This window comes from Rhyacophila brunnea, unplaced genomic scaffold, assembly GCF_057557595.1.
Source record: "Rhyacophila brunnea isolate RB1 unplaced genomic scaffold, BYU_Rbru_1.0 scaffold_12, whole genome shotgun sequence".
NCBI classification, from domain to species: Eukaryota; Metazoa; Arthropoda; class Insecta; order Trichoptera; family Rhyacophilidae; genus Rhyacophila; species Rhyacophila brunnea.
The window spans coordinates 12,860,557-12,873,708 of record NW_028232774.1 but is presented as its reverse complement, the minus strand read 5'-3'; the positions used below and the strand labels follow the sequence as shown (position 1 = coordinate 12,873,708).

Here is a 13,152-nt window from a genome sequence, read left to right as displayed (position 1 = left end):
GCGTAGTATATTATGTATATTTGTTATTGAATCCACGTGTCAAGAATACGCTTGTCCTTCGTTCTGACTACTGCTCTCGGTGTATGCACTGACGCTAATTCAATATTGGCATATTTGAAGGGTGCAACACACACTAGTGCACGTCCATGTGGTTAATTTTCGTACGACACTCACACATTCAAAACCCTGCGTCAAAATTTAGCGTATTGGGGTATAGCCTATCGGAATTATATTTATTAATCTGTTCTGTGTTCAGAAATAATCATATTTTATAAATTAGTAATAATTTAATCCAGTATGTTTTTTATATACAGTATAATTGTGTACAATCTGAATGTTATAAATATTATTACACGGATTAATTAAAATTGTTTGTGGAATCTCAACATCAAAAAATAGTAAAAATTCTTGAATATCGGTGATTGCTTGCAAAATCCAATTATTGGACTGTAGGCAGACTGATGTGGGCAACGAAATGATTGTATAAAATAAATGGCACTCCCACTCATGTCGGTATTCATTACAAAATACCAAAAATAATAAATAAACAATAATTACGAATACCCAGCACTCCCAACTTCACAAATTTTGGTAATTTCTATGATTATAGTTTGTGGTTTAAAATTTATTCAAAGGCCTTTTGATTGAATCACCCACACAATCAATGGCAAATAAAACCTCAAAAGTATATAAACTCAGGTAATGGTGTATTGTTATTTTTTTAACAAAATACTCCGACCAGGCTCGCACAAAGAAATAATATATAAGTATGTTAATAATAATAAAATATGGTTCGGGGGGGCATTCGAAAATACACACATAATAATAATTTACTATTGATTTTTAAGGTAGCGGGTGGAGGAGGTGTTCAAGTGAACAAAATCTATCAGGAGCTACTGACTTCCAGATTTACCCTGCCTACTATACATTGTCACTTCAACTGCATACCCAGTCTAGCAATAAATACCTAGACTGCAGATATAATTACCTACGAGTTACTGCGAGCTGTCGCATCGATGAGTGGTTATCGGTTATAATTAATAAAGCCAACATTGGATGGCCTAGATCAGAGGGGGGCAAACTTTTTGGATGGAGGGCCAAATTCAAGAATTCAAAATGAGCGCCGGGCCGCAATTAAAATACCATTTTTAGATATACACTATTTATTATCACGAAAAATAAAAATTACAAAAAAATAATGCGAAGAATGAAACTGTTGTACATTTTTTTAAATTCAGATATAAATTTTGTAGTTGATATTCTCAAAACTGCTTGTAAATGGGCATCGGAGATATTTGATCGTAAAGAAATTTTATTGAAGTTCATGATCGAAAATGTTTGTTCACGTACATAGATTGATCCAAAAATAACGAACATTTTTCTTGCATAATCTTTAAGTTGGTCGAATTTGACTGAATTAAGGGCATTGTAAAATTTGATGATTTCTTCACGACGATGCAATTCTCTTAAATCAGTGTCACACTGCAGATCAATAATCTCAAATTGTAGCTCTGTCGGTACACTATCAATATCTATTGAAATCGATGTTCAACGTAGAACATAGTGGTTACATAGTGTGAGACGAGACGCAAGGAAGACGTACTGAGATAATACATTTACGAAACAACAAATTCTTCAAATTTTAATCTATTGTCAATATTTTTAAAAAAATTATAAAAAAGTTATTCGTAATCAGAAGTACAATTAATGATGGCGGGCCACATGTTTGCCCTCCCCTGGCCTAGATGGTTGCATCCAATGTTGGCCGACCCGTTGAGAAGGCTGTTCGACAACTAAATTATCCGTGTCACAATCCTCAGACATGAGGTCCTGACGAAAAAGTAATATTCTATTTACCTAAATAATTTGAATTTTTTCTGTTCCTGGGGTCTGAACCAGAACCCCCCCCCCCCCCCCCAAACAAAATAAATGAATGAGCGATAGTACCGATCCAGTTATTATAGGTAAATGATAAATATGTATTTTCGGAGTGACTTGTTTTAAAAGAGGCAAGAAAACAAAGAAGTTCCATTCAATTACTATGATGATTCATATTTATGTGAGACACCAGACTTTTCTAGTAATCGAGATTAGTTGTGCAATTAAACAATACTTACATATAAATAATTACAAGATAAAAAGAACTTTTTATATACCATGTTTTTAAATTTTCTGTTGAATCATATAAACTTGACAATTCTATGTATTAATAAATACTTTTTTTTGTACTTGATAGAAATACTGAATAAATATAGAATACTGAAATGTCATTTTGACATTTCATATTGATTTCCATAGTAACGCATGTATATATTAATAATTTAGTTGCTAGGACCCCCTTAGCAACTAATAATAGTGTTTTACTTTTTACGAATTTTTTCCAAAATAACTTTCCATACAAAACAAAATTAACTGAAAATGAATTCAATTCTGCTTAAAGATGGCTAAAAGTATCAAAAGAATGCATTGGCATCGTGTTCTGATATATTCTAAAAGTTTCAAATGATGTCTAGCTAGTCGGGAAGTTAGTTAAAAATCTTCAATCTTCCAATACAAATCTTGGATGAACAAGAAAAAATTTGTACTGGACAAACAAGAATACGAGCTAATAAAAACGTGGTAAAATAGAGAATGCAATCATAATATCTTCATAATGATACAAAAAAATATAATATAAGCATGAGAGTTGTAAATAGCTATTGATATTAAATTACTATAAACTGTATAAGTTAATAATAATTCCTCAATATGGATTATATAATAAAAAAAATATTTTTTAATGGCCTGCTAACATTTTAAAATCTGTCTGAAATCTGTCTTTAAAGTCTGTCTATCATATGTATTATAAATTGATTGCTCGCTTGCATGACAAGACCGGACGGACATGCATGTGGCACTGATACGTAAACAGATATGATGGCTTTCATACTGCAGTGTGTAAGGCGCTGGCCTTTGATCCGGGAGTTCCGGGTTCGATCCCGGTGAGGTCATAATAATATATTTGTGATTTTTGCAAAGCTCACTTCTACTAATAAATAAACACACTAGTGTTTCACTACACTACCATCATTGGGCCTCTTGGCCTGTTGTGGTGAAAGAATAAAAAAAATAGAATAAATGGCAGTACAATTAAAAAAGGCTCCAAATAATTTTGAGCATATTATGCATACAACACAATATACATACGATTACATACGAATTGTAAAAAACACACACACAATGTCAAAACCAGTGTCATTCTATCACGTGATATAAGGCTGTAAGTATTTAAGCCTAACGAAACAGACCCTCCAGTGCATATAGCAATGTAATATTTGTAAAAATATATATTCATTACGCGTGCAGGACTTGATGCTGAATAGTCTTACAGTCAAAACGCTTAATTATCATGACAGTACAAATTTTCTAGTTTGAATTCGAATCACAGTTGGGCATTACTTTTTTTAAACATCTATTTTAGTGCCTGTTATCATTTTAATCGTGTAATATCTATTATAAAAAGGTAAAATATAATATTTTAATGTTTAGTAAAATACTAAAGACTTTTTTTTAGTTATCTACCACAGCCTATCTACCTTCAACATGCACCCTTCGCCAGTGGTCTATACTAGACTTCAGTAACTAAGTCAATAAAACACAGTCTCTACAATGGTTATATGGGTTCAAGTCAGATTCAGCGCAAATGTTATTCTTCAAAAATATTTCTAATACTTATCTCTAAGGTTCTATGAAAAATTACATATTATGTATTCAATAGAAAATAATGCATTCTGAAATCATGTGTAAAAAAGAGTTTAATTAAATAATTACTTACTTAGGTAGTCAATTATAAATTAAATAGTACTCGTACCTAATTAGTGACTCCATGTTTTCTTGCCTAAATATACTGTCTTCTGACTATTTCATTATAAATTAGAAGTATTATAGATCCACCAGTTGACTGACAGACTGAAGATAAAGGAACGGCTCTCGACAATATGTCTGAGAAGAATTCTGCAGTTTTTTGGACATATTATCAGGCGCGGACCGGACAACCTAGAAAGACTGGTAGTTTTGGGTGGCCTCCAGGAAAGGCGAAGCAGAGGAAGAGTGTCTGCGCGATGGAGCGATCAAGTAAAAGAGCTGACTGGGGGGCACTACCCATTCTGCCCTGAGAGAAGGATGGAAAGTCTTGGTCGCTCAAAGGATGGCGAAATTCAAATGTGGTCACGATCCTCAGCCATGAGTGCACGACCAAGAAGAGAGAGATCTATTATAGTACCTACTGTGATAACAAATATTGTCATATCCATATAGGTATCTGGTACACAAATTTACTAGAGAGCAAAAAATATAGTTTTGAAATCCGTAAGGGTAGAAAATGTACCTAAACCAAAATAAAAATAATTAGCATCCCTTTTTAATATTATTTCACTATTTTTCTTTTAATATGTGGTTGATTTCATTATCATAATGTTTGCATTCTAATTCTTTTGACATATAAAATATATTGCATTTTTAAATGATGTACATACTTAATATAAATAATGTTACAGAGACATCTCTTTTTTCGTTGATAACTAGGTACAACAGAATAATATTATGTAGTTTTATGCTTTTGCTACATCATAGAATATACCTACTAAGTACTTAATAGGAAAATTTATTGGAAGATATTATCTAAAAAAACTGCAAAAACTGCATAATATATAACTAATTGCCACAACAGTACTCATTAGGCAATGTATCAGTAAATCTATCAGTAAATTAGGTTAATAAATTTAAAAGTCTCTATAATAAAATAAGATAGGTAGGTATAGGTATCTTACATAGAATTCAAATTACCTATATTATTATTTTCACATATGTAAATGACATATTTAATTGTAAATTCTTTTTTTAATAGGTACATAGGTACCTAATAATAATCAAATATTTGATAAAAGGTTAAGTAAACTTTTGTTTCTATTTATATTATAAGAAATACAAACAGAGCCATTGAAATTCGATAAGCTTTATGAGGTAATAAATTAACAACAATTTGAAATTATAATAACATTTAAAAAATACCCACAACGACCAATTTATTTATCTAATCTTTGAGTAGTTTTATGATATAAAAAATATTTGACAACTGTATTTCCATTCAAAATGACAATTAATTTCTTTCCAGCAGAATTTTGAATGCAGTTGTTTCAGATCATCGTACAGAATTCTAGAAACAACCTTCAGATGTAGCAAATAATATGACGTTATGGTCATAAATAACAAAAATATTGTGATAAAATAGTAATAATGTTCACACACCTTGTGCAACATTACTGTCATACGTTACAATAAGCAATGGTTAGATTAGAAACAATTATGTACATACCAAAAGAATTTAAAGTTTCACACCGTTGCGAGAGGTAAAATCACATGCGTTAATTGTATTTTATAAAAAAAATGATAATCTTTCGGATTTCTTATGCCAGATTCAAAGATGGAAAACTTGTACAATAATACGCGCTACGTACCGATTAAATTATGAAAACAAATAACATGTCTACACCATAATATTAGCGCCAGTGCACGATATGAAAGATAACTAATAAATTATAACTGATAAGACTGTTTATCTAGCCGCACGGTCACTGCAAAACAAGACTGGATAAGATACTACTGAACGATTTGCGATAAATCTTACTATTATATCCCAGCTACACCTATTCACCTGTCAAAATGAACGTGAGATCGCCGCATTTTCTGAAAACATACACACTTGACAGTTAAGAGATGAATTAAAATAGTTTGGACGTACCGAGTTTGAGCTATAGTTGTCGGTATTATGTCGGCGTATTCTTCAATGAAGCACGATCACAAGAAAAACATCACAGTATCCACCTGCGAGATGACATTTCGGACACCATCTTTGACCGTCTTCGTCTTCGGCTACGTTCGTATGTATTCTGCCGCCGAGTGGCGAACGCGAAGTACGTGGGCGGATAAGGATGCGTTCACCATCAATAAAGCGGGATATTTAAAATCCAAATACCAATTTTCGCCGTTGGAAAAATATCAATGAATTTTTCGCCAAATATCATTTGGTATGAATTAAAAAAAGCAATAAATTATGATATCTCTAGTTGGACTATTGAAAACTCAACGAATCTAACTAAAAATAATTACAAATGGTTATAACATAATAGTGCCAAATTATTATTTTTAGTTTTTTCATTAAGTACCTACATAATTCATGTTTCAAAAAATATAGTAATCAACAATTGAATCACATTTTCATCTTTTCCTAAAATAATTTTGGCAGAGTTGTTAGGAAATATTTATTTCTAATAATATTTCAGTGATACATATAACATTAATAATTATTGATGAATATTCATCTCTGCACATTCACGTATTAATGTTCAAACTATGTATATGAAAAATAAAAATGACACCAAAATTTTAGTCTACAAGTGCGGCTTTTATGTCAAAGCGCTGCATGTTTGTCACGTGATTTTTGCACAGTGATATTATTTCGACACTATCTCTGGCACTATTAAGAAGAATTAAAGCTTTATTTTTTGTTTATCCTCTTCACAATACTTTTACATTCCTACATTGCCCACTGAGGCCGTACGCTAAGGCTGCAGTAATTGTATAAAAATTGAATTGAAGTTCTCTTAGCATGGGTTCGAATCCAACTTCTGACAAATATTTTTATATTTTATTTTATTACTAATATGTATTTCTAAAATTATTAATTTATATTTTTAACCTTAGTAAGACAAATATATGTTAATAAGTGAATACAAGACTAAACAAATTGACGATAAAAAATATTCTTCTATTTATAAAATATCTAAAATTGTGTATGGTTTAATTGCATAATTTTAGATATTTAATAAATAATTGAATATTTTTGACTATTATCTAATAACTTGTATTTAGGGTTTAATTTAATTTTAAAAAGTAACAAACACTATCTACATCAGTGATCGGTAACCTTTTGAGAAACTGGGTAAAAAAAACCAATTTTGAAAAAAATATTTGGTTAGTGGGTAAATGCTGAGTACCTCCACTACATGGAATGTGGATGTGTCTTCAATTGCTATCAGCATATACATGTTCCAATGTACTTCCGTGTAGCGGAGGTACTCATCATCAGGCTATTTTTAAACCATATTACAAATCCTAATGCTCAATAATTATTACTAATATGATTTTATGAACTACTGCATTGTAAATTGTTTTTATTTACAGAATAAAATAATAATTTATAAGGTACATCTAGTTCATGTAGTAAATTTTGGTTTATATTGGGATTCGGAGGTTTACAAAACAAAAAATCTCACAACGAAGAATATAAAGAGTTTATTGAAATAAAACATAAATTATTATATTTTTGTGGAACATTTTATATTTCGAATCTTGTCCGGAAAATTGTACATATGCAGTTGGCTGTATCACAGTTCACAGTGACCTGTTGTATCGGAAATATACGGCCGTATAGCATTGAGATCAAATTCATGTCTAAATAAAACACTTAACAAATATGTAATAAAAACCACAAGGGAAAGACAGAAGAAAATAGGTAGGTAAGTAAATAAGAAATACAATGCCATCGTATGTATTTATACAAAATTTTGAATGACTCAAAAGTAGGTTAGCAAGTAGGTGATTGTAAGTATGTAGTCATACCTATCAATATCAAATTAATGTAATTCATTGAATCTAATAAAATTGTAACATTACTGTCTGTAATGCTTCATGAACACGTAATTTTTTTTATCTCTTTTATTTTCTTTCCGTTCATTGACAGTTCACAGTAAACTGTGACACGGCGAAATGGAATACGTACAATTTACAAGTAACCATTTCAATGTCATTTACATAAACAGATCATTTTAATATTATGTAGAATTATACATTATATTCGACCACAGTTGTGATTTATGTAGAAATAACGTAATACTGCTTGTGAGAAAATTCTTTGAAACAAAGATTATTCACACTATGAATGTAACCATCATTATTAACGATGGTCAAACCATTATTGTACTTATGGTGTAATATTTATCATATTTACAAAAGCCCATGGTAATGTAATAGCTAAATATCTGCTTCTAAATCCGTGGGTTCAAATCCTGTATCTGACAAATTGGAATGTTGTTTTTTTTCAATCTATGTTTGGATCCATAACATAGGTCGAGTGAATGACCTTACAGGTATTTCTAATTAACAAAACTCTGTTATAAAGCCTCCTCAGAAGACGGCTACGATGCTTTATATACTGTGTATATTAATTAGTTTAAAGTTTCCTCTTTTTAGAACTAGATGCTTCATCTGTGGCGTTACTAGTATCTTCATCCTCTTGAAATATTGGAACTGGTTGTGTTTTAGCATAAGCGGGTGCGATCCAGATAGGATTTTCCTCAGCTTCTTTTGCAAATTTCAAAATTGCTTCTCTGGGGTCCTGTTCATCATTAACACGCTTACTCAGACCTAAATTCCTTATTACATAAGAGCTGAGAGTTCCTCCCGACGAGGCTACACGACCACCTTGACCCGAAGTAATTGGCAGATCAGGTCGTCTTGATTTCATTGGATCCATTCTATCTTTCTCAATTCGTTTTTTGTTAGTCTTTATTCTATCTTGACGGAACAGTGGCAGGGCATGCGGTGTTATAACTTGCGTTCCACTGACGACTTCGGTTGATCCTCTCTTCCTATGAGTCTTAACAACGCATAGTTTCGCTCCTCGAATACTTCTATTCTGGTCATAGAAACATTTAACTGTACCGTTTCCGCAGCCGATGAATATTTGATTCAATTTCGGGTGCCATATTGTCTTAATGACATGGGAATCAGTGACCTCAATATCAGTGACCAAATTGAACGTGGCTGTCTCATAGAATAGAACTCGGCCAGCTTTCTGTCCTTTCTTCAATGATTCGCCGGTTATTACCATGGAGTCATCAGGGCTGAACATACAGTCTGTGCTATCATATCGTGAGAACAAATCACCAACTTCGTGTACAGGTTTTTTGAAAGCTCTTAAGTCCCATAATTTCAAAGTATCATCACAAGCTCTGGTAGCAATATAGTTACCGAGGTAAGAATAACTAAGAGAAGATATTTCAGTTTGTTTTTGGTGCGCGCCTCTAAGCAGCATGCATGTATTGACATAATTTTTTCTATGATCCCACATTTGAATAGAGCCATCAAAGCATCCGCAGGCTACGGTGTTACCATCCCGGGAATACGCACAAGCTACAGGGTTTGTTTTAACACCGCCCTGAGCTCTTGGTTTTATAACGGACTTTTGTTCTCTGGGTTTTTCTACATCCCACAATCTCAACGTTCCATCTTGAGCTGATGTCATGAATTCTTCTCTTATATAAGGATGCCAGCAGCCGCTGTTGAGTGATGCAGTGTGTCCTTTAGTTTTCGCCATGTCTGCAATATATTGATCACCTTTCACGCATTCAATCTTTTCAAATCCGTCTCGATCCAATACTTTAGCTTGTGCTGCTCCACTGATAACTAATATTGTATCACCGGTAGCAGAATACTGCAAACATTTAATAGGATGATTTTCACAAGGTCTGAGAGTTCTGAAGCATCGCATGGACATATCCATGCCGGCAAAGTCCCAAAAGCAGACTTCATAGTCTACAGAACCGGTTGATAATCTTGCGCCGGATGGATCAGCCGCCACTGCAACAACTGCTTTACTACCGTGATCCATTTTGACTTCATGACTAGAAGGAATTCTTTTGATCAGTGTATCCTCATCCTCATCAGAGTCACTTAATTCATCATAACTATCTGGATCCTTGCCATCTTCAACAGCGCTTTTGGTTTTCGCCTTTTTATCAGATTTAGCATTGTCAGTACTTTCTTGGATCAATTCTTGCGGGGGTGACGGACCTATCAATTCATCATCGTCTTCATCATCCGTCGGCTCTACGGGCTTGGGCACGATTAGCCGGGCAGTTTTCTTGACTTGTGCGATTATTTGATCTAGATCAAAAGTTTTGGCTTTCTTGCCGAAGCCTTGTATGCCCATTACTGATTCTACATGTTGACTTTCCAGATCTGCGGTGATATTTTTTATATCTTCGTCAGCAGTAGGAATTTTTTTGCCGAACGTTCCAAATCCTTCGCTTTCTTTTGATGAGGATGGTTCTTGATTTTCGGCAATTTTATTTATTTGGGGGAGGGCTATCTTTCCAAACGAAATCACTTTTTTGTTCATTTTGCGTACCTGTATAATATTTTAGGTTATGGACAGTATTTAGTGTTTTTATTGCTTCAAATTGTAAACCATAGTTTTAAATTTATTTTTGGTTTCTTATTGAGTTGAAACAATGAACAAAATATATAAATTATTTCAACGATCATACATAAAGAAATCGTTATTTTGTCGCATCGATATTTGACAGCCAATGCATCATAGACAAAATTGTGAAAATAATTTAACAAATCTTGCCAAGCCCAATAATAATTTTTCCAATTCTGTAATTAAATCCTTGAAAGGAATTAAATTTAAAACCAGCCAAACATACACTCACGTCGGCCGCGGGGCTTAAGCGTTGGCCTATTGCGTTTTGGGTCCCAGGTTCCAACCCTTGGTATGACAAGTACACATATTGTTTTTTCAATTTGTGTTTGAGTCAGAGTATGGACCTAATAGGTTGAGCAAGTGGCTGACATCCATTTCTCGTAAAAAAAACAAAAATCTGTCAATACAAACCTCCCCACTGGGGCCCATATGATCCTATTAGGATCGGACACGGTCGAAAGAAACATGCTGTACTATGATTATTAAAACTCAAATTTTTGTTATCATTCCGCGTGTCCTTATATTTATGAATTGTTTAAGGGGAATATATATTCGCACAATTGAATAGACTGTTTTCACAAAGCGCCGACAATATTTAAAAAGATGTTTGTCACATCGGAAATGGATGATATTCACAAATCAACTACAACTCTCAAATGATCGATTTACTCTAAGGAAAAAGTAGTCTTCACGTATCAATATACTGTTGTAACTAATTAATCGTGAAAGAATACAAACACTAAGAAAATTAGGTTAAATGATTTTAAACAATATTTAGGCAAAACATTAGTATGTATTAGGTACCTACTTTCAGATTCAAATAATACTATAAGTAACCTATTTAAAAACAAAGTTACCCATTTAAAAAATGACGTTATTTAAAACGTAGGTAATTGTTTCGCAGATACCATCATGAACTTTTATGATTTACGAAAACAGTTTATTCCATGTAGACAATTATAATAAATACCCAACTTTTTCTGTCAGCGCATAGGTTTTCCGATCCAATAATTGTTAATTTAAAATTTGAAAAGCTCATACATTTTGATGCATCAATATCACAAACTAAGATTACCTATATTAGGTAATAATAGGTTGGGGTAGGTTAGGTTAGGTTAGGCTAGGTTAGGTTAGGTTAGGTTAGTGTCACCGACAGGTTTTTCTGCCCCTGAGGGGGGCGCTCCCATAAGGAGTAGTGCTCCCCAGCCGCTCGGTCTGACCCTGGTAGTCAATGTGCCACCGATGGAATGATGACGACCCTTGGCAAAGCTGAACAAAATATTTCATATGTGTAAGTCCCGCAGTTTGCTCTGACAGGTCCCACGACTTCCCAGAGTGAACTGTGGATGGTTAAGCCGTATAGGTATAAGGTAAAAGGTTAGAAGGTTAAAATGGTAATTAAATATACGTCTAGATAAGGGGGTAATTAAATTAAATTAAATATAAAATATGATTTGGTTGTAAGATAAATATGTAATTGTAATATAATAGGTAAATGTAAAAATATGTAATGCAAAGGATAACAAAGTAATAAAGGGGGACTATAGATGGGCGTTAATGGTATATAATAATTAAGGTAGTTAAGATGTATGTAATGTTAAGGTATATAGTTCGATGTCGCTACGCGTCGCGCGTACACGGCACAATAATTGTTAACATATGCTCATAGGCCTGTTGCGAAAGCTTCCATTTGTACATATGTGCAATCACAAAGCATAGCAACACGTAGGGCAATCATCGATCCGATTATAATCACGATCCCGCGTAATTAATTTTCATATTAAATTCGATTTTTAATATCCGCGGCTATTCCGCGCGCGGCGTTTCCGAATCGGTATTCTGGCAGCTTTCCTGCTCTGACATACGACGGCGTCTCTGTCGTATGTGTAGAAATCGATTTCGCGATACGAATTTGCTCGCTTTGCAGTGACAGAGCCCCTCTCGCTCGCGTGTATGACGGCATCACGCTCACGCGCGACGGGAGAATCGGATCAATGATTTTGGTCGATCAAGGAGACCACGTACTGGAATAAAGTGCGGGAAATCTTTGATCGGCGAGGTATGAGTATGTACTAAGCAATTATTACTGCCTATATGTTTGGTTGACGGAATAACATCCGTCAACTAGTCGTAAGTATGTGCCTGTGGCGACACCGAGCTATATTAGTTGTTAATGTAAGAAAGATTGCGCGACCAGCACATTTATATATTCAAATAAAGTAACTTCCCCGCTTGATATTATTTAATATTAAGCATCCATTTTGTAGTCAGATTAACAATCTACCGAGTTCATGTTCTTAGACTAACGTCAAGTAGGTATTCAGGCCGTCGGGGCGCCTCAAAGTTGGACCCCCCAACGGTAGTTGGCCGAAGGATTGATATGCGCTGTCGTAGGCCTGGTGCCACAAATATGCCAATTTAACTACTGGCATATGACGCCCTATCATCCAGGCTAACTTTGTAGTACTCTTGTTTCTGAGTGAGAGGTACCTTCGCGCCGCTAGAGCCCGTAAAGCCGGCCGCCGCGCGAACGCCCCTCCCTCAGCCATGAAGAGCGCCACCGCGGAGGGGGTGTGCTGTATTGATAGGCAATTCAACCACGAATCCGTCGATGCCGCGCGCGCCTTCGTAGGTGCGTTTTTCGTGGGGCTGGCCCAGAAACAATGCGGTACTGCTACATCAATTGCACACTCTCGGTACTGACAGGTACTCGAAGTATGTAAGTGACGCGCGAGCGACGTCGCCCATCGGCGAGCGCCGCCTTGCGCCTATACTTTTACTTAGTCGGTCCTTGCGTAGGTTTCGCGGGTAATGAGTCATTGTACAATTTCCGCCAATCTCGTAAG

The 13,152-nt window shown here is 34.5% G+C and overlaps 2 protein-coding genes across 5 annotated transcripts in view; both read right to left on the bottom strand.

Moving 5' to 3' along the window:
• Positions 1-5,899, bottom strand: part of Dyb (Dystrobrevin) — a 73,543-nt gene extending 67,644 nt beyond the window's left edge. For all 4 annotated transcript variants that reach the window (XM_085960819.1, XM_085960820.1, XM_085960821.1 and 1 more), the window contains exon 1: positions 5,780-5,899. The gene's annotated coding sequence lies outside the window, so the exon portion shown is untranslated. The remainder of the gene's footprint in view (positions 1-5,779) is intronic.
• Positions 5,900-7,316: 1,417 nt separating this feature from the next.
• On the bottom strand, positions 7,317-10,430 carry LOC147077785 (gastrulation defective protein 1 homolog). The gene has a single exon (XM_085960787.1). The coding sequence runs from the start codon at positions 10,217-10,219 to the stop codon at positions 8,270-8,272; it is 1,950 nt and encodes a 649-aa protein (XP_085816913.1). The 5' UTR covers positions 10,220-10,430; the 3' UTR covers positions 7,317-8,269.
• Positions 10,431-13,152: the final 2,722 nt, after the last annotated feature.